The following is a 17,137-nucleotide window of genomic DNA, read 5'->3' on the forward strand; positions in this document are numbered from 1 at the left end:
AGAGAAGAAGGCTGGCAGAGGAGCCCGGCCCGGTATCTCTGCTATCGCGGGCCTTGTTGTGGGCTACCCATGTCGTCCTCATCCTCGCCTCGCCGTCGTCCTCCCGCGAACCGCCGCAGCCATGGCGCGCCTCCCGCCGCTTCAGCCGACGCCGCCTGCGAGCGTACGCTCTCCTCCTCCTGCTCCTCTCTTACGCCGCCTCTGCTTCTCCCCGCCGCCTGCTCAACCGTTTCTCTTCCCTTGCTCCAGCTCAATCTGCGGGGCGCAGACGCCGCCGCCGAACCCCGCGCGCCCAAGCTCCACCGCCCCCTGGAGCCTCCGCGTCCGGCCGCGCAGGGGGGCCTCCACCGGCATGTGTCCCTCTATTCCGCCAGCAGGCGCCAGGAGCCGAATCCGCCGACGAGCAGCAGGAGCCGAGGAGGGAGGTCGCCGCCGCCAAGCAGTCGAAACCGGTCACAGGCGCCACCGTCTGAAGTTCGGCCTCGATCAAGGTCGCCGCCGTCCACATCGATCACCGAGCGCCTGGCGGAGCCGCAGCACGCCAAGCGGCCACGCCGAGGCGAGCCGGACGCGGCCGAGGCTGCCGTGGATGGTCGGGATGAAGGGGAGAAGGCGGCGTCGTCGGCCGACGGGTCGTCCGTGGAGAATCGGCCAAGCCACAGCCACTGCAAGGTGCTGCTTTGCTTCAATTTTAGAATTTTTGAGCTCTTGGGAGATTTGCCTTGGGGATCTAGTTGTGATGTTTCAGTGGCTCACCAACCTAAACGTTGCTAATATTTTTGGTAATTATTTCATTTAGGCATATTGCTATCGCCAATTTGATTTCGTTTGCTAGCGCTAAGGGGATTGGAGATTATCTATTCATAACGAGTTAGACCGAAATTGGCGCATGAACATCACTGATCAACTTGGTTTTAGACTGAAATGGCGTATTTGATTTTAGTGTGCTTTGTTGTAAGTGGTACCATTGCAATGTGTGGTGCATGCCCATAGGTGCTCTTACTTCTCAGTTCTCCCGGCTGCTGGAAACTATATCTATGCTAGGTGTTTAGAACCCCATTACCAACCATTTTTATACTGTTAAGAGTTGACATCAAAATCTCTGGGAGAACTTTCATCATTTCCCGGCTGCTGGAAACACATAGCATTTTGCTCATCCCCCAAGTAAAGAGCAGCACCACTCTTTACTTCATTTTTGGAGTGGTAGGAACTATATCTATGCTAGGTGTTTAGAACCCCATTACCAATCATTTTTATACTGTTAAGAGTTGGCATCAAAATCTCTGGCTGAGGCTACGTGGTTGAGATTAAAACACTTTCTTAAATAAATTCCCACTATACAACTACGGATCAACTTATTTACTATGAGCTTAGGAAGACCGACAATGGTGCTTACTGAGAAACATATTATATGTTTGTAGAACAAATACCCAAGTGAAAGCATTTAACAGAATCGGTGTACACTATCATATAGGTTTATCAGAGTTAGTGTGTCCTTTTATTTATTTTTTCAATTTTTGCGCTGTTGCCCTTTCATGTTTACTGCTATGTATTCTTGCAACATGGACAAATTGAAGGTATTGATTCACTGTTTCAGGTTTACTTTTTGAGGCCTGTTTAGGGGGGTTGATCCTTCTAATGCTACTTTTCTTCCATCCAGACATTGTATACGAATAGTTCCACATCCATTACATTCAGTACTTTATCAAACTAAACCACAACTATCTCGGCATGTTCTACTAAAAAATGCAACCAGAATTCAAGTATTGAGATGAAATTCAATGTTACTTTATACAGTTGTTACGGTTGTTTTACCTGTCTAATTGTCTATGTCGTGTTACTCATCAGGTGGGTCCATCCAGAAGTGCTCGTCGCAAAAAGATGAAAAAACAGATACGGGCAGAATCTGAAAAGGAACTGAGGGAGGTATGCAATTCCTCCTGCTCCCCTCTGACGCCACCTCTTCCCTTGCTCCAGCTCAAGCTGCGGGGCGCAGACGCCGCCATCGAATCCTGCGCGTCCAAGCTGCACGCCCCCCTGGAGCCGCAGCAGCTGTCCGGGAGCCTCCACCGGCATGTGTCTCTGTGCTCTGCCAGCAGGTGCCAGGAACCGAATCCGCCGCCGTGCAGCAGGCACCGAGCAGAGAAGTCGCCGCCGCTGAATTCCAAAGTTAGGCCTCGAGAAAGGTCGCCGCCGATCACTCAGCTCCTAACGGAGCAGCAGCACGCCAAGCGGCCACGCCAAGGCGAGGCGGACGCAGCCGAGGCTGCCGTGGAAGGTAAGGAGGAAGGGGAGAAGGCGGTGTCAATGTTATCGTCAGTCGATGGGTTGTCCGTGGAGAATCGGCCAAGCTACAGAAACTGCAACAGCGAGGTGCTGCTTTACTTCAAATTTTAGAATTTTTAGAGCTCTTGGGAGATTACCTTGGGGATCTATTTGTTATGTTTCAGTGGTTCACCAATCTATACGACTTGCTCTTCTAATTTTTTGGTACTCCCTCTGATCCAATATTAATTATCGCTGGTGAGGGAGTAATATATTTCATTTTAGGCATATTGTTATCACCAATTTGATTTAGTTTGCTAGCACTAAGGGAATTGGATACTATCTATTCATAACGAGTTAGACCGAAATTGGTGCATTCACATCCTTCATCAACTTGACCTTTTGTTTGCTAGCGCTAAGAGGTGCTTTGTTGTAACTTGTAAGTGGTACCATAGCAATGTGTAGTGCATGCGCATAGGTGTTCTCACTTTTCACCGCCGCGGGAAACTAATAACTTTACCTACTTTCTTTCATGGCTTCATTGCATTTTGCAGCAGCCAGAAACTTTATCAGCTGCAGTGGAGGAGAGACCTGATCATGCAATCCCGGGGGATGAGCAGAAGTTGGATAGTGGGAGGAGGGATGCAAAGACCCAGACTGATCACAAGGTGATAAAGATCTCCTACTGTGTATCGGTGCATATTTTGAAATTGCCGTGATGTCAATCTGACATGAAAATAGGGGGCAATAATTAAATTTACCAAATAGATGGATTCTGTGTGTTACTGAAAATTCATCTGCGGCGCTGCTCTTTACTTCATTTTTGGAGTGGTGGGAACTATCTATGCTACGTGGTTATAATCCCATTACCAATCATTTTGGGAATGTTGACAGTTGAGATTAAAACACTTTCTTAAACAAATTTCCACTAGACCACTACAGACCAACTTATTAACTAGGAGCTTAGGAAGACTGACGATGATGTTTACTGAGAAACATATTGCATGTTTGTAGAACAAATACCCAAGTGAAAGCATTTAACAAAATTGGTGTACACTATCATAAGTTTAGCAGAGTTAATGTGTCCCTTTATTTATTTATTTCGATTTTTGCGTTATTGCCCTTTCACGTTTACTGCTATATATTCTTGCAACATGGACAAATTTAAGTTGTCGACTCACTGTTTCGGGTTTTCCTTTTTAAGCCTGTTTAGAGGGGTTGATCCTTCCTCATACTTTTCTTCCATCCAGACGTTGTATAAGAACAGCTCCACACCCATTGCATTCAGTACTTTATCAAACAAAACCACACTATCTCGGCATGTTCTATTAAAAAATGCAATCAAAATTCAAGTATTGAGATGAAGTTCAATGTTACTTTGTACAGTTGTCACAGTTGTTTACCTGTTTATGTCGTGTTTTTCATCAGGAGGGTCCATCCAGAAGTGCTCGTCGCAAAAAGATGAAAAAACAGATACGCGCAGAATCTGAAAAGGAACTGAGGGAGGTATGGAATAGCTTGATTCTGATTTAACTAGTGCTTGGCTGGTAGTATTATGTAAATGATTTGTTTCACTTACTTATCTGGTTGAAAGACATTCAATCTATGCCCTTTGCTTGTGTTCATTAGTGAATCTGATTGAATTGCCAACATAGTTGTAAACCAGTAATATTTGAATCTCTTAGTTACTACGCCCCACCTTTTTAGCTTTATAGTACAAGCAGCCCTGTGGATGGCTGTTATTTAGAACAGTGATATTTTAAATCTCATCCTTAAATTTGTCAATTCTGATGTATTGTAATTGTGGTTATTCACTCTTTAGATGAAAAAGGATAAGCTGTTAGAAAACATTAAAAAGCTGCAAGCTTGCATCTGGCTTCTTGAGAAGGAAGGTGCAGACACGGCTGAAATCATGGACTTCAGGAGTTTGCTTGAATCAACGAAGATGCAGTATGTGCAGTATGTGGAGAATGGTAGCAAAGTGAAACCTTTCAACTTCATATTCACTGTTTATTTCTCTCACTAACGGAATTGGTATCTGATGTAGAGACACAGTTGGCAAAGGAAGGATCGAGTGCATCACCTCAGGCGCTAAACAAGGATAGACTCGAGAAAATGGTGGGCAATTTGCTACTTTTAGTATTCTGTTGCTAAAATGCATGTAGTTAACTTTAATAAAGTGGATATGCCCAGGATACTATCATATCAGTTCCTGTCGAGAGAAAAAGCATCGAAAGAGTCTGCACAATCTTCACGGAAAGTGCCCTTGGAAAACCGTATAAATCAGGTGCTTATATAGGGAGGGAGAGGCACTCCAATTCTGACATCTTGGGAAGCATGCGTATAAGCCCGACTTGTGCCACCAAGACAGTACTATTTCGACTTTATACGAGAGAAGGGAGGGTAAAAGCCATTTTCCTACTCAAGCCCACATGTCAGTGCCCTCACACATGCCATACAAACACACGCAAGGGCACTGCCAGAGTGCCAGTTGCAACATGTTCTTGGTTTAGTTCCAAAAGGAAACGGCTTTGAGCTCCCTTCTCTCCTGAAATATGGTCAGTATTATCTTTATGACCAGAGTGTTCGGCCGTTTGGGCAAATGCGACAATTTTGTAGCATCCTTAACCAAATCAGGATTGTGCGGTGTGCTTTAGACTTCCAACAAATGCCATCCAAGTGGACTATCTAGGAGCAACTTTTTCGTCATTTTTTGGCATTTGATAGTGAAAGTGTAATCGTTCTATCTTCCTGTCGTCTTACTTCACTTGAAGCTGCTACCTGTGCCAACCAGCATACTGTTTGGCTGTGATATTTTTTGTCCATTTGTCTACAGTTAGCTACAGCTTATTGCCACACATATCAACAGCTTGACTAGACGACCCCCCCTATGTCAGGTATCAGTGTAACTGACTGAGCTTCTTTTATGACGTTCTGTGTTTTGCAGCACGTGGAAACTCCTATAGAGAAGGTTGAGAGAGATGAGCAGAACTTGGATTCTGGAAAGGCAGAGGGCAGTAGTCTGAAAGGTTTCAAGGCAAGTTCTTTTCATGACAAATCTTTCTGGAAAGGCAGAGGGTAGTAGCCTGAAAGGTTTCAAGGCAAGTTCTTTTCATTACCTATGTCTTGACGTCAATCAAATCCTTTAATAATAGGCAGTCTCGAAACAGAACGAATTAGCGGAGGAGGTGAATTTTCTTAAGAGTGAACTTGAAGCAGTCAGGCAAGATCGTGAGTATCAATTAGCTCAGGTGCAGTCTTTGACGGCTGACATAGCTAAGCAGAAAGAAGTTGCAAGAAGATGTGGGGCTGAGCTAGAGAATGCCATGAGGAGAGTTGCTGCTCTTGAGGTATCTTTCTAGCGTCCCCTTTTCTAGATCTACAAGCTGTCGAGCAACTGACAAATGGTATTATATATAATCGTGTAGGAAGGAAGCCTACTGCAAAGGGAGACAATTAGAACGTTGCAGATTCAGCCTGCGTCTGCAAATGAGAAACTAACGGTATGTGACAACTGAATCCTTTCTGAACGACGTATCGTGCAATCCTGTTGCTTGGAAGCAAAAGGGAAATCGGTATTGGAGAAACAGGAGTTGCAGCAGTTTTTTTTCCCGTTAACTCCTGATGAAATGGCAGCGTTTTCAGTAACTAATCCTTAATTGTTGCATAAACAATGTAGCCGCACTCTTTGATATCAAATGGGGGAACTATTTTGTGCTGCGTCGAACCGGGAGATAACTGACGTTGTCTTGGCTGTAATCAGGGGCTGCCCTCTTCCTCCAAAGATTGATGCGAAGCCGAAGGTCTGACCGGATTGGCATGTGCTCCAGCAATGTTGGGGCCTCTTCATCAACTGTGTTGATTCGCTCGGCAATTGAAGGACCAAACACCGGTGCGTATAATACGAACGAGGTATCCTGATGATGCACATATTTGGTTGATTTTTGCCGACAACAGAAGGGTAGAAGCAGGACAGAATAGTTGTGTACTATTTTTTATTTTGTTTTCTGTTCGCTTGGTTTACTTCTACTAAACCTAAAAGCTCGCTCGGGAAGGGGTGCGCCATGTATCTATCTAGATAGTTAGGACAGCACTCATGCCGAAAGCCCGAAACTAACGGCGGCACGGTTAGGGTCTATGAGATTTAGCCGATGCCGATCGAATGTGATGTAACTAAGACATACTATATCACAACAATTATTTGTTTCTGGAACTGAGTCCCACGCCGCGCTATTTCAGAGAGCATCATCCACCATTCGTAGCTACGCACTTTAACGACTTCAAGGCAGTTCGATGAGACCTGAAAAGTCTGGAAACGCTAGCTGGGCATTAAGAGGCAAGGTCTACGTGGGTTTTCCGCAAAAAAAAAAGGTGGTTTAATTGCGTTTTTCAAGCCAGGGTGATTTAGTCACACGGATAGGTTGTGCTTTCTGTATAACCAAAATTTCTTTTGGACGTCCAAAATGTTCCAAAGGCATCTAAATGTTTCTTGCCAAATACCATATCAGAATTCATTTAAGTATCACCCGAAAACGAATTCATTAAGTAATTACCAATAAAATAATTTTATCTTAAAAAATGGAACTGTATTCCTTCCTTCCTTCCATTCCATGTACTACTATCATAGTAACCTGTGTCACATCTTCATGTGATCTCCATGAAAATGTACACGATGATCTAATATAATGAACATATTGATCTAAGATTATGTATAAGCAACACAATTATTATGAATCTATATTGTTTCTGTAGGTAGTACAACAAATACATTTATGAGTACCAAAAAATGGTTAACATAATTAATGATGTTTCTCGTGCAACTACGCAGGCACCTGGCAAGTTATTTGTAATAGCATCATATATATGAGGTAGTTACGAAACACGGAATTTTGTTTCTTGGACAACCTCAGCACACTAAAGAAAGAGTACACCCTCACATTTGTGACGGCCACTGCTAGTTTTGTACTCCATCCGATCCAAAATAAGTGGCGCAGCTTTGAACTAAGGTTGAACTAACCTTATTCCAAAGCTGCGCCACTTATTTTCGATCGGAGGTCAACAGCACAAACAGCCTATCAACGGGAGCACTTTTAAGTTCTCCAGAAAACAAAAGAGAAAGAAATCCAATAAAAAACATCAACAAAGATGATAGAGGAGCTCTTATTGCTGTTCCATGCTCACAAAAGCAGAGTTATTATTCCAATAGAAATGGGTATTACATTGCATTCGAGGCATAGAAATTAACAGCAAATATGATAGAGTAGCTCATTTTGTGTCCCATGCATGCCCATAAAAACAGAGTTAGTTAAACCAATAGAAATGGGTAGCAAAGAAACTAAATTACATTCGAGGCATATAAATCAACATATAAATCAACCTCTCCTATAGGGTGTCAGCGTCGCTTGGAAGCCTCTCGCTATACTTGCGATGAAATAGCTGGATGTGATGTATGACGAGGCGGATAACGGAGAGGAACTCACCGCCCCTGCCAAGCTGTATACAGTGGGAAATGCCGGTGCCATGGTAGGCTGCATAACACAGGAACTCCACCCACACCCCGAAGATGACTCGCAGCATCGGCAAATTCATTCTGTTTCCAAGCAGCTCACGAGCAAGAAATGAGTATGGCTTCGACGTCTTCAACTTAGGGTCCTCATTCTCATCGGCAAGTAATGACCTAGCAAACTCCTTGCTAGTAGAAAATTTGCTGTTCTTCCACAGGTCCTCCAAATTATTGATGGTAGAATCGCTTGGAACTCCGCCGGGCAGTAAGCTTGGGTGTATCATTAGAAAACCCATGTACTTAGATAATACCTTTATTGCCTCTACAAGAACTTTATCGTCCTCTTCAGCGTTGAGGCACCTTCTTTGATGCTGGGTGTCATCACAGCAGCAAAGGTAAATGTCGGTTGCAACTTGCCAGATGAGAATGCAATGGGCGAAATCCCTGCCCTCGACGGAAAAGCCGATATCATCCAAGAGCCTGTATTTTGTTAGCACATATTTTCCTGGTCCATCCAGGATACTCCATGACTTAGAATAAGTCATTGTTTTCCGTACCTGTCCCAACACTAGCTCCTTGAACTTCATTGTGATCTTTGTACTGACTGAGAACTTCACCTTTCTCCGCCACTTTTGAAGTACAGTTGCCTCTACAATCCTGTTCATCCAATCGGTTTGGTTACAGGTGCAGTAATCCAACACGTTATGTTGCCCGATGGAGTGCAACCATTTTCTTTGGCTTCCCACTTGGATAAGTCGTCGAATGCACAAAACCATAGCATTAGTTCGGTTCCATCCCTGACAGTGCAAGTAGCCGCACGTCCATGTTGATCCTACAATTGCAAACACTGATGTGGTTTCCAGAATGATGGCCCCAACCAATAGCATGTAACTGATGGAGACATCTACTCTGCTGTGAGCACCTTTACCGTCGTCGAGACGGAACAACAAGAATGCGCTCACCGTGCCAAGCAGTGAGATGGCACGGATCAAGTAGCCTGGCCAACTGTGAACCACTTGCGGCTTAGTGTAAAACAGGTCATACAGAAGGGAGAGCTCCGCCTCGACCAGGTCATACATGTCCTGATGTCCATGTTGAATTTATAGGGCAGAGGCAGAACGGGGTCTAAATAACTGAGAACAGCGTCGGTGGACCACCTTTCGAGGCTGACGTTGATAAATGCACCCATACAAAAATGGAACATGTAATGAGCGTCGAATAGGATCTCCTCCTCTCTATCCATCTTAGCTCTGGTCTTCAAGATGTAAGCCCGTTCTTGAGAAGTTTTGCTGTAAACTTTCAACAAAGCAAAATTGCCATTGCTGCCTCTTTGGAGAGCCCACACCCTCTCCCCGTACTTGAGGAAACCCACTATGAACATCACTATGGTGGCCGAGACCAAGTTCCAGGTACCCGGTATGATGTACCGGTAGATGGCGTAGCCGGCTCCCGATGCCTGCACTAGGAGAGTCAGGAGGTGGCGCCTCCATAGCTGGTTGTCCTCTAGGGAGAAGGCAGTGATGGTGTCCTGGCCACCCAGGTGGAGCAGAAAGAAGGTTGCCCAGAACGCGACGAGCCCGTCATCCCCCGGCCTGCTTTCAAGGGACATGTGCCCAAGGGCATATACTGCGATGTTATCGGCCATCAGGTACGACAGCCAGAGGAAGGCCAGCAGCACGGCAGAGGAGCTGCGCCGCCGGAACCCGCCGAAGACGAGTAGGATGAGCTGAAGCAGGAAGCTGGCGACAACCAAGATCTGGATCCCCCATTCTTTCCACACACGCACCACAAGTCCTCCTCCTCCTCCTGCCATTGATGTGTGGTCCGCTGAAAAGTATACAGGAACATAAGAACACCTCACAACAACATATTCATGTCTACATGTACTCATATGGTCTGCCAAATGTAGCTGCATACCGTACGTGCTCATGGCAGCGAACGGGCTAGCCACTTCAGAAACTATCCATAGACCATAGCTAGCTATCATATTTATGCAAGCGATATAAGGTATATGGATCTAGAAGAAGAAAACATAGCGAGCTTGGTTTGACTTACACCGTTACACGAGGAGACCAACTGTTGGGATGAGCAGCGATGAGCCGGATCACTTGGAGGATGATCAGAAAGCTGGGGTGTAGCAAGGGCGATGGAGAGAGAGTAGCAGATCGAGCTATTCAGTTGCAGTTTGAGAGAGTGTATTCGGTCTACTGGCAATGTAGTGATCCAACTCCAGGTCTGTGGGAGGAAGAATGGGCAAGAACGACTTCCCAGGAAATAAACAAACGACTTGACGCCAGTTTAATTTTCTCCTTTTTGATTCCTGCCAGCTAGTTGTAACGTGGGCGGTTGGATTAGGTGTTTAAATTATAGTAAGACGATAAGCCTTGACCACGTTTAATTAGATGCATGGCATGAGCAGTATGATCTGATCTGCTGCCTAATTGCCAACCGATCTGATCCATTCAAATGTTTTAATTAACCGCATTTCTCCGGTAATTGAGTGTTTTGGCCGAATTGGTTGGTGCACACAATTAATGGCATCTCTAACCGAACCCTCAAATTTCTTCAGAAAGATTGTAGTTAACTTTCAATAAAGTGGAAATGCGCAGGATGATACTATCATGTCAGTTCCTGTTGAGAGAAAAAACATCGAAAGACTCTGCACAGTCTTTGCGGAAAGTGACCATGGAAAACCTATAGACCAGGTATTATTTTTTCCTAATTTTTTTTCAAGAACAAGCAACAATTTTTTGCCTGTCTTTTCATTAAGTGAGAGGGGAAATAGTTACACAGAGCCGCTGAGGAAACAAGAACAGACTCTTGTATCCCCAAAGGTTCAGTTCAGAACATGAAAAATATCAACCGCCAACTACACTGCTACGGCAAAGCTATACCTACTCCTCCTGTACACCTGCCGTCTGTTGTCGTGCCGAGTCCAAAGTTTGAGCTCGTCCGCAGCTTCTGTGATCCCGTACACGTTGGAGATCTTCCCTTCGAACACACGGGCATTTCTTTCCAGCCATAACTTTCGGAGACCCACCATCTTGATCGTCGCCAGTTCTCTTTTGCAAACTTGAAGATTGGGGATCGGCCGAGTCCGAGAGCACCACCATCCTCTAACAGTATCGAGCTGACTCGGAGTGAGCCTTTGCAAACCGAATCGACGTAGAAACAGGAACCAGAAATTTCTCGCGAAGAACACTGAACTGAAATATGATCCATTGTTCCATCATCCTGATCGCAGAGTACGCAGCAAGCAGGGTGCTGCATACGTACCTCTCTTCGCCAACCGATCCGTGGCCCAGCAGCGATCACACATCATTAGCCAAGTAAAATATCTCTCTTTCAAAGGCGGCAAGTTGTTCCAAAGGTCCGAAGCATAGTCCTCTCGCTGGGTACCAAGGAAGAACGCCTCATAGCCCGAACTAGCGGAGTATACACCATTTGCCGTCAATCTCCAACTGAACAAATCGTCCTCATTATATTGTTTTAATGAATACTACAATAAATATATCTCCGAGTTCCAAAAATGTTAACATAATTAATGATGTTTCTGGGACCTGGCTGGTTATTTGTAAATTGTAATAGCGTGATATGAGTACTTATGAAACTCGAAATTTTATTTCTTGGACAATCTCAGCACACTAGAGAAAAGAGTACACCCTCACATCTGTGGCGACTACTGCTAGTTTTGTATCAGCAACACAAACCAGCTAGCTAAAGCACTCACAAATTTTCCAGAAAACAAAAGAGACGGAAATCCAATAATGCTCTGTTTGGAACGTCGTTTCGTTTTCAGATACGGGTGTAAAAAAATACAGACCTTGGACGGTCGTTTTGTTTCCCGCCGGAAATTGTGTAGCAGCCAGTAAAATACAAGTGTAAACAAAACACCCCCGTATTGGAATACAACCATCCCAAGCGCGGCCTAAAGGATGATAGAGGAACTCATATTGTTGTTCCATGATCACAAAAACAGAGTTACCATTCCAATAGAAATGGGTAGCATAGATATTACTCTACGTTACATTCGAGGCATAGAAATCAACAGCGGATGTGATAGAGTAGCTCATGCTGTTGTTCCATGCTCACAGAAACAGAGTTATTCCAATAAAAATGGTAACAAGCTCAAAAAAAAAAAAGGGTAGCATAGATACCACTCCCATAAATATAGTGATCTAAAACGTCTCCTATAAATATAAGATAAATAGAGGAAGTACATTACATTCGAGGCATATAAATCAACAGGATATATGAGATGAACCTCTCCTATAAGTTGTCAGTGTCACTTGGAAGCCTCTGATCACTTGGAAGCTGTTTCAAAAGGGTAGTAGCATCAGATCTCCGGTATTAAGCGTAGTGATCACATCTCCAATATTAAGCGTAGTGATCAAGCCTCTGGGCTTCCAAGTGCCGCTTTCGAAACAGCTCGATATGATTTATGACGAGGCGGATAACAGTGAGGAACTCACCGCCCCTGCCAAGCTGTCCGCAGTGGGAAATAGGGGTGCTGTGGTGGGCTGCGTAGCACAGGAACACCACCCACACCTCGAAGATGACTTGCAGCATTGGCAAATTCCTTCTGTTTTCGAGCAGCTTAGCAGCTAGAAATGAGTAGGGCTTCAATATCTTCAACCTAGGGTCCTCATTCTCATCGTCAAGTAATGACCTAGCAAACTCCTTGCCAGTAGAACATTTGCTGTTCTTCCACCACTTCTCCAAATTATTGATGGTAGAATCGCTTGGAACTCCGCCGGGCAGTAAGCTTGGGTGTATCATTAGAAAACCCATGTACTTAGATAATACCTTTATTGCCTCTACAAGAACTTTATCGTCCTCTTCAGCGCTGAGGCACCTACTTTGATGCTGGGTGTCATCACAGCAGCAGAAGTAAATGTCGGTTGCAACTTGCCAGATGAGAATGCAATGGGCGAAATCCCTGCCCTTGACAGAAAAGCCGATATCACCCAAGAGTCCGTATTCCGTTAGCACACATTCTCCCGGTGCATCCAGGATACTCCATGTCTCATAATAAAAAGTCATTGTTCTCAGTACCTGTCCCAACACTAGCTCCTTGAACTTCATTGTGATCTTCGTATTAACTGAGAACTTCACCTTTCTGCGCCACTTTTTAAGTACAGTACTTGCCTCTTCGATCATGTTTGTGCACTTGGTTTGGTCGCGGGTGCAGTAATCCAACACATTATGTTGCCTGATGGAGTGCAACCATTTTCTTTGGCTTCCCACTTTGATAAGTTGCCGAATGCACAAAACCATAGCATTAGTTCGGTTCCATCCCTGACAGTGCAAGTAGTTGCTTGTCCATGTTGATCCTACAATTCTGAACACTGATGTGGTTTCCAGAATGATGGCCCCAACCAATAGCACGTAACTGATGGAGATATCTACTCTGCTGTAAGCACCTTTCCTATCAATACAGAAGAAGAAGAATGCATTCATGGTGCCAAGCAGTGAGATGACACGGATCAAGTAGCCTTGCCAAGTGTGAACCACCTGCGCCTTAGTGTAAAACATGTCGTATAGAAGGGAGAGCTCTGCCTCGACCAGGTCATACATGTCCGTGTTGTATTCATACGGCAGAGGCAGAACGGGGTCTAAATAATTGTAAACTGTGTCGGCCCATCTTTCCATGCTGACATGATAAATATTAATTGACTTGCACAAAAATGGAACATGTAATGAGCATCGAATAGAATCAACTCCTCTCTATCCGTAGCTCAAAAAAGGTGGTTTAATTGCGTTTTTCAAGCCAGGGTGATTTAGTCACACGGATAGGTTGTGCTTTCTGTATAACCAAAATTTCTTTTGGACGTCCAAAATGTTCCAAAGGCATCTAAATGTTTCTTGCCAAATACCATATCAGAATTCATTTAAGTATCACCCAAAAACGAATTCATTAAGTAATTACCAATAAAATAATTTTATCTTAAAAAGTGGAACTGTATTCCTTCCTTCCTTCCATTCCATGTACTACTATCATAGTAACCTGTGTCACATCTTCATGTGATCTCCATGAAAATGTACACGATGATCTAATATAATGAACATATTGATCTAAGATTATGTATAAGCAACACAATTATTATGAATCTATATTGTTTCTGTAGGTAGTACAAATATATTTATGAGTACCAAAAAATGGTTAACATAATTAATGATGTTTCTCGTGCAACTACGCAGGCACCTGGCAAGTTATTTGTAATAGCATCATATATATGAGGTAGTTACGAAACACGGAATTTTGTTTCTTGGACAACCTCAGCACACTAAAGAAAGAGTACACCCTCACATTTGTGACGGCCACTGCTAGTTTTGTACTCCATCCGATCCAAAATAAGTGGCGCAGCTTTGAACTAAGGTTGAACTAACCTTATTCCAAAGCTGCGCCACTTATTTTCGATCGGAGGTCAACAGCACAAACAGCCTATCAACGGGAGCACTTTTAAGTTCTCCAGAAAACAAAAGAGAAAGAAATCCAATAAAAAACATCAACAAAGATGATAGAGGAGCTCTTATTGCTGTTCCATGCTCACAAAAGCAGAGTTATTATTCCAATAGAAATGGGTATTACATTGCATTCGAGGCATAGAAATTAACAGCAAATATGATAGAGTAGCTCATTTTGTGTCCCATGCATGCCCATAAAAACAGAGTTAGTTAAACCAATAGAAATGGGTAGCAAAGAAACTAAATTACATTCGAGGCATATAAATCAACATATAAATCAACCTCTCCTATAGGGTGTCAGCGTCGCTTGGAAGCCTCTCGCTATACTTGCGATGAAATAGCTGGATGTGATGTATGACGAGGCGGATAACGGAGAGGAACTCACCGCCCCTGCCAAGCTGTATACAGTGGGAAATGCCGGTGCCATGGTAGGCTGCATAACACAGGAACTCCACCCACACCCCGAAGATGACTCGCAGCATCGGCAAATTCATTCTGTTTCCAAGCAGCTCACGAGCAAGAAATGAGTATGGCTTCGACGTCTTCAACTTAGGGTCCTCATTCTCATCGGCAAGTAATGACCTAGCAAACTCCTTGCTAGTAGAAAATTTGCTGTTCTTCCACAGGTCCTCCAAATTATTGATGGTAGAATCGCTTGGAACTCCGCCGGGCAGTAAGCTTGGGTGTATCATTAGAAAACCCATGTACTTAGATAATACCTTTATTGCCTCTACAAGAACTTTATCGTCCTCTTCAGCGTTGAGGCACCTTCTTTGATGCTGGGTGTCATCACAGCAGCAAAGGTAAATGTCGGTTGCAACTTGCCAGATGAGAATGCAATGGGCGAAATCCCTGCCCTCGACGGAAAAGCCGATATCATCCAAGAGCCTGTATTTTGTTAGCACATATTTTCCTGGTCCATCCAGGATACTCCATGACTTAGAATAAGTCATTGTTTTCCGTACCTGTCCCAACACTAGCTCCTTGAACTTCATTGTGATCTTTGTACTGACTGAGAACTTCACCTTTCTCCGCCACTTTTGAAGTACAGTTGCCTCTACAATCCTGTTCATCCAATCGGTTTGGTTACAGGTGCAGTAATCCAACACGTTATGTTGCCCGATGGAGTGCAACCATTTTCTTTGGCTTCCCACTTGGATAAGTCGTCGAATGCACAAAACCATAGCATTAGTTCGGTTCCATCCCTGACAGTGCAAGTAGCCGCACGTCCATGTTGATCCTACAATTGCAAACACTGATGTGGTTTCCAGAATGATGGCCCCAACCAATAGCATGTAACTGATGGAGACCAGGTCATACATGTCCGTGTTGTATTCATACGGCAGAGGCAGAACGGGGTCTAAATAATTGTAAACTGTGTCGGCCCATCTTTCCATGCTGACATGATAAATATTAATTGACTTGCACAAAAATGGAACATGTAATGAGCATCGAATAGAATCAACTCCTCTCTATCCGTCGTAGCTCTGTTCTTCAAGATGTGAGCCCGTTCTCGATCGAGGTGTTTTCATGTAAACTTTCAACAAAGCAAAAGTGTCACTATTGTTGCCTCTTTGGAGAGCTCACACCCTCTCCCCGTACTTGAGGAAACCCACTATGAACATCACTATGGTGGCTGAGACCAAGGTCCAGGTACCGGGTATGGTGTACCGGTAGATGGCGTAGCCGGCTCCCCATGCCTGCACTAGGAGATTCAGCAGGTGGCGCCTCCATACCTGGTTGTCCTGTAGGGAGAAGGCAGTGATGGTGTCCTGGCCACCCAGGTGGAGCAGAAAGAAGGTCGCCCAGAACGCCACAAGCCCGGCATCATCCTGCGGCTTGCCATCAAGGGTCATGTGCCCAATGGCATATACCGCAATATTATCGGCCATCAGGTACGACAGCCAGAGGAAGGTCAGCAGCACGCCAGAGGAACTGCGCCGCCGGAACCCACCAAAGGCAAGGAGGACGAGCTGAAGCAGGAAGCTGGTGACAACCAAGATCTGGATCCCCCATTCTTTCCACACACGCACCACAAGTCCTCCTCCTCCTGCCGCCATTGATGTGTGGTCCACTGAAAAGCGTACAGGAACATAAGAACGCCTCACAACAACATATCCGTGTCTACATGTACTCATATGATCTGCCAAATCTAGGTACATAATGTACTCATGGCAACGAATGGGCGAACCACATCAACAACTACGTACCCATAGACCATGGCTATCACATTTATACAAGGGATATATACAAGGTATATGGATCTAGAAGAACATATAGTGAGCTTGGTTTGACTTACACGAGGAGGAGACCAGCTGGCGTGAAGAGAGCAGCGATGAGCCGGATCACTCGGAGGATGATCAGAAAGCTGGGGTGTAGCAAAGGCGATGGAGAGTAGCAGATCGAGTTTTCAGTTGCAGTTTGAGAGTGTATTCGGTTTACTGGCAATGTAGTGATCCAACTCCAGGTCTGTCGGAGGAAGAATGGGCAAGAACGACTTCCCAGGAAGTAAACAAACGACTTGACGCCAGTTTAATTTTCTATCTTTTGATTCCTGCCAGCTAGTTGTAACGTGGGCGGTTGGATTAGGTGTTTAAATTACAGTAAGAAGATAAGCCTTGACCACGTTTAATTAGATGCATGGCATGGGTGGTATGATCTGATCTGTTGCCTAATTGCCCACCGATCTGATCCATTCAAATGTTTTAGTTTTTTTTTTTGAGGGATTTTTTTAGGGACATTCAAATGTTTTAGTTAACTGCATTTCTCCAGTAAATTGAGTGTTTTGGCCGAATTGGTGCTAAGTAAATAGGCAATTTTTCGACTAATTTAATCCATAAGTAGATGACTAGCATGGCATTGACAGAATTAACAGCATACAGGTACTGATCTAAACAAGCA

General features: G+C 44.4%; 2 protein-coding genes and 2 pseudogenes across 3 annotated transcripts; 1 reads left to right on the forward strand and 3 right to left on the reverse strand.

Moving 5' to 3' along the window:
• The first annotated feature begins 52 nt into the window (after positions 1–52).
• Positions 53–6,478, forward strand: LOC119312691 (serine/arginine repetitive matrix protein 1-like). Of its 2 annotated transcripts, none has more exons than XM_037588441.1 (11): positions 53–163; positions 250–672; positions 1,849–2,373; positions 2,820–2,933; positions 3,694–3,771; positions 4,088–4,238; positions 4,313–4,383; positions 5,213–5,302; positions 5,421–5,615; positions 5,694–5,768; positions 6,029–6,478. In XM_037588441.1, the coding sequence occupies exons 1-11, from the start codon at positions 122–124 to the stop codon at positions 6,053–6,055; spliced, it is 1,791 nt and encodes a 596-aa protein (XP_037444338.1). In that variant the 5' UTR covers positions 53–121; the 3' UTR covers positions 6,056–6,478. The 2 variants fall into 2 exon arrangements, with proteins under 2 accessions (XP_037444338.1, XP_037444339.1); XM_037588442.1 differs by having other exon boundaries at positions 2,823–2,933.
• Positions 6,479–7,647: 1,169 nt separating this feature from the next.
• Positions 7,648–9,581, reverse strand: LOC119310557 (annotated as a pseudogene).
• A 2,564-nt stretch (positions 9,582–12,145) lies between these two features.
• LOC119310558 lies at positions 12,146–15,633 on the reverse strand (annotated as a pseudogene).
• A 101-nt stretch (positions 15,634–15,734) lies between these two features.
• LOC119306688 lies at positions 15,735–16,624 on the reverse strand. The gene has a single exon (XM_037582846.1). It carries the CDS (start codon positions 16,396–16,398, stop codon positions 15,820–15,822), a length of 579 nt encoding a protein of 192 aa, XP_037438743.1. The 5' UTR covers positions 16,399–16,624; the 3' UTR covers positions 15,735–15,819.
• Positions 16,625–17,137: the final 513 nt, after the last annotated feature.

This window comes from Triticum dicoccoides, chromosome 5B (genome assembly GCF_002162155.2).
Source record: "Triticum dicoccoides isolate Atlit2015 ecotype Zavitan chromosome 5B, WEW_v2.0, whole genome shotgun sequence".
NCBI classification, from domain to species: domain Eukaryota; kingdom Viridiplantae; phylum Streptophyta; class Magnoliopsida; order Poales; family Poaceae; genus Triticum; species Triticum dicoccoides.

Bases quoted from the DNA above. Each gene is read 5' to 3' on its own strand.
- LOC119312691 (XM_037588441.1), top strand. From the start codon at position 122: ATGGCGCGCCTCCCGCCGCTTCAGCCGACGCCGCCTGCGAGC. The intron at 4,239-4,312 runs GTAGCAAAGTGA...TATCTGATGTAG, and splicing joins TGTGCAGTATGTGGAGAATG to AGACACAGTTGGCAAAGGAA. The intron at 5,616-5,693 runs GTATCTTTCTAG...ATAATCGTGTAG, and splicing joins GGAGAGTTGCTGCTCTTGAG to GAAGGAAGCCTACTGCAAAG.
- LOC119306688 (XM_037582846.1), bottom strand. From the start codon at position 16,398: ATGTACCTAGATTTGGCAGATCATATGAGTACATGTAGACACGGATAT.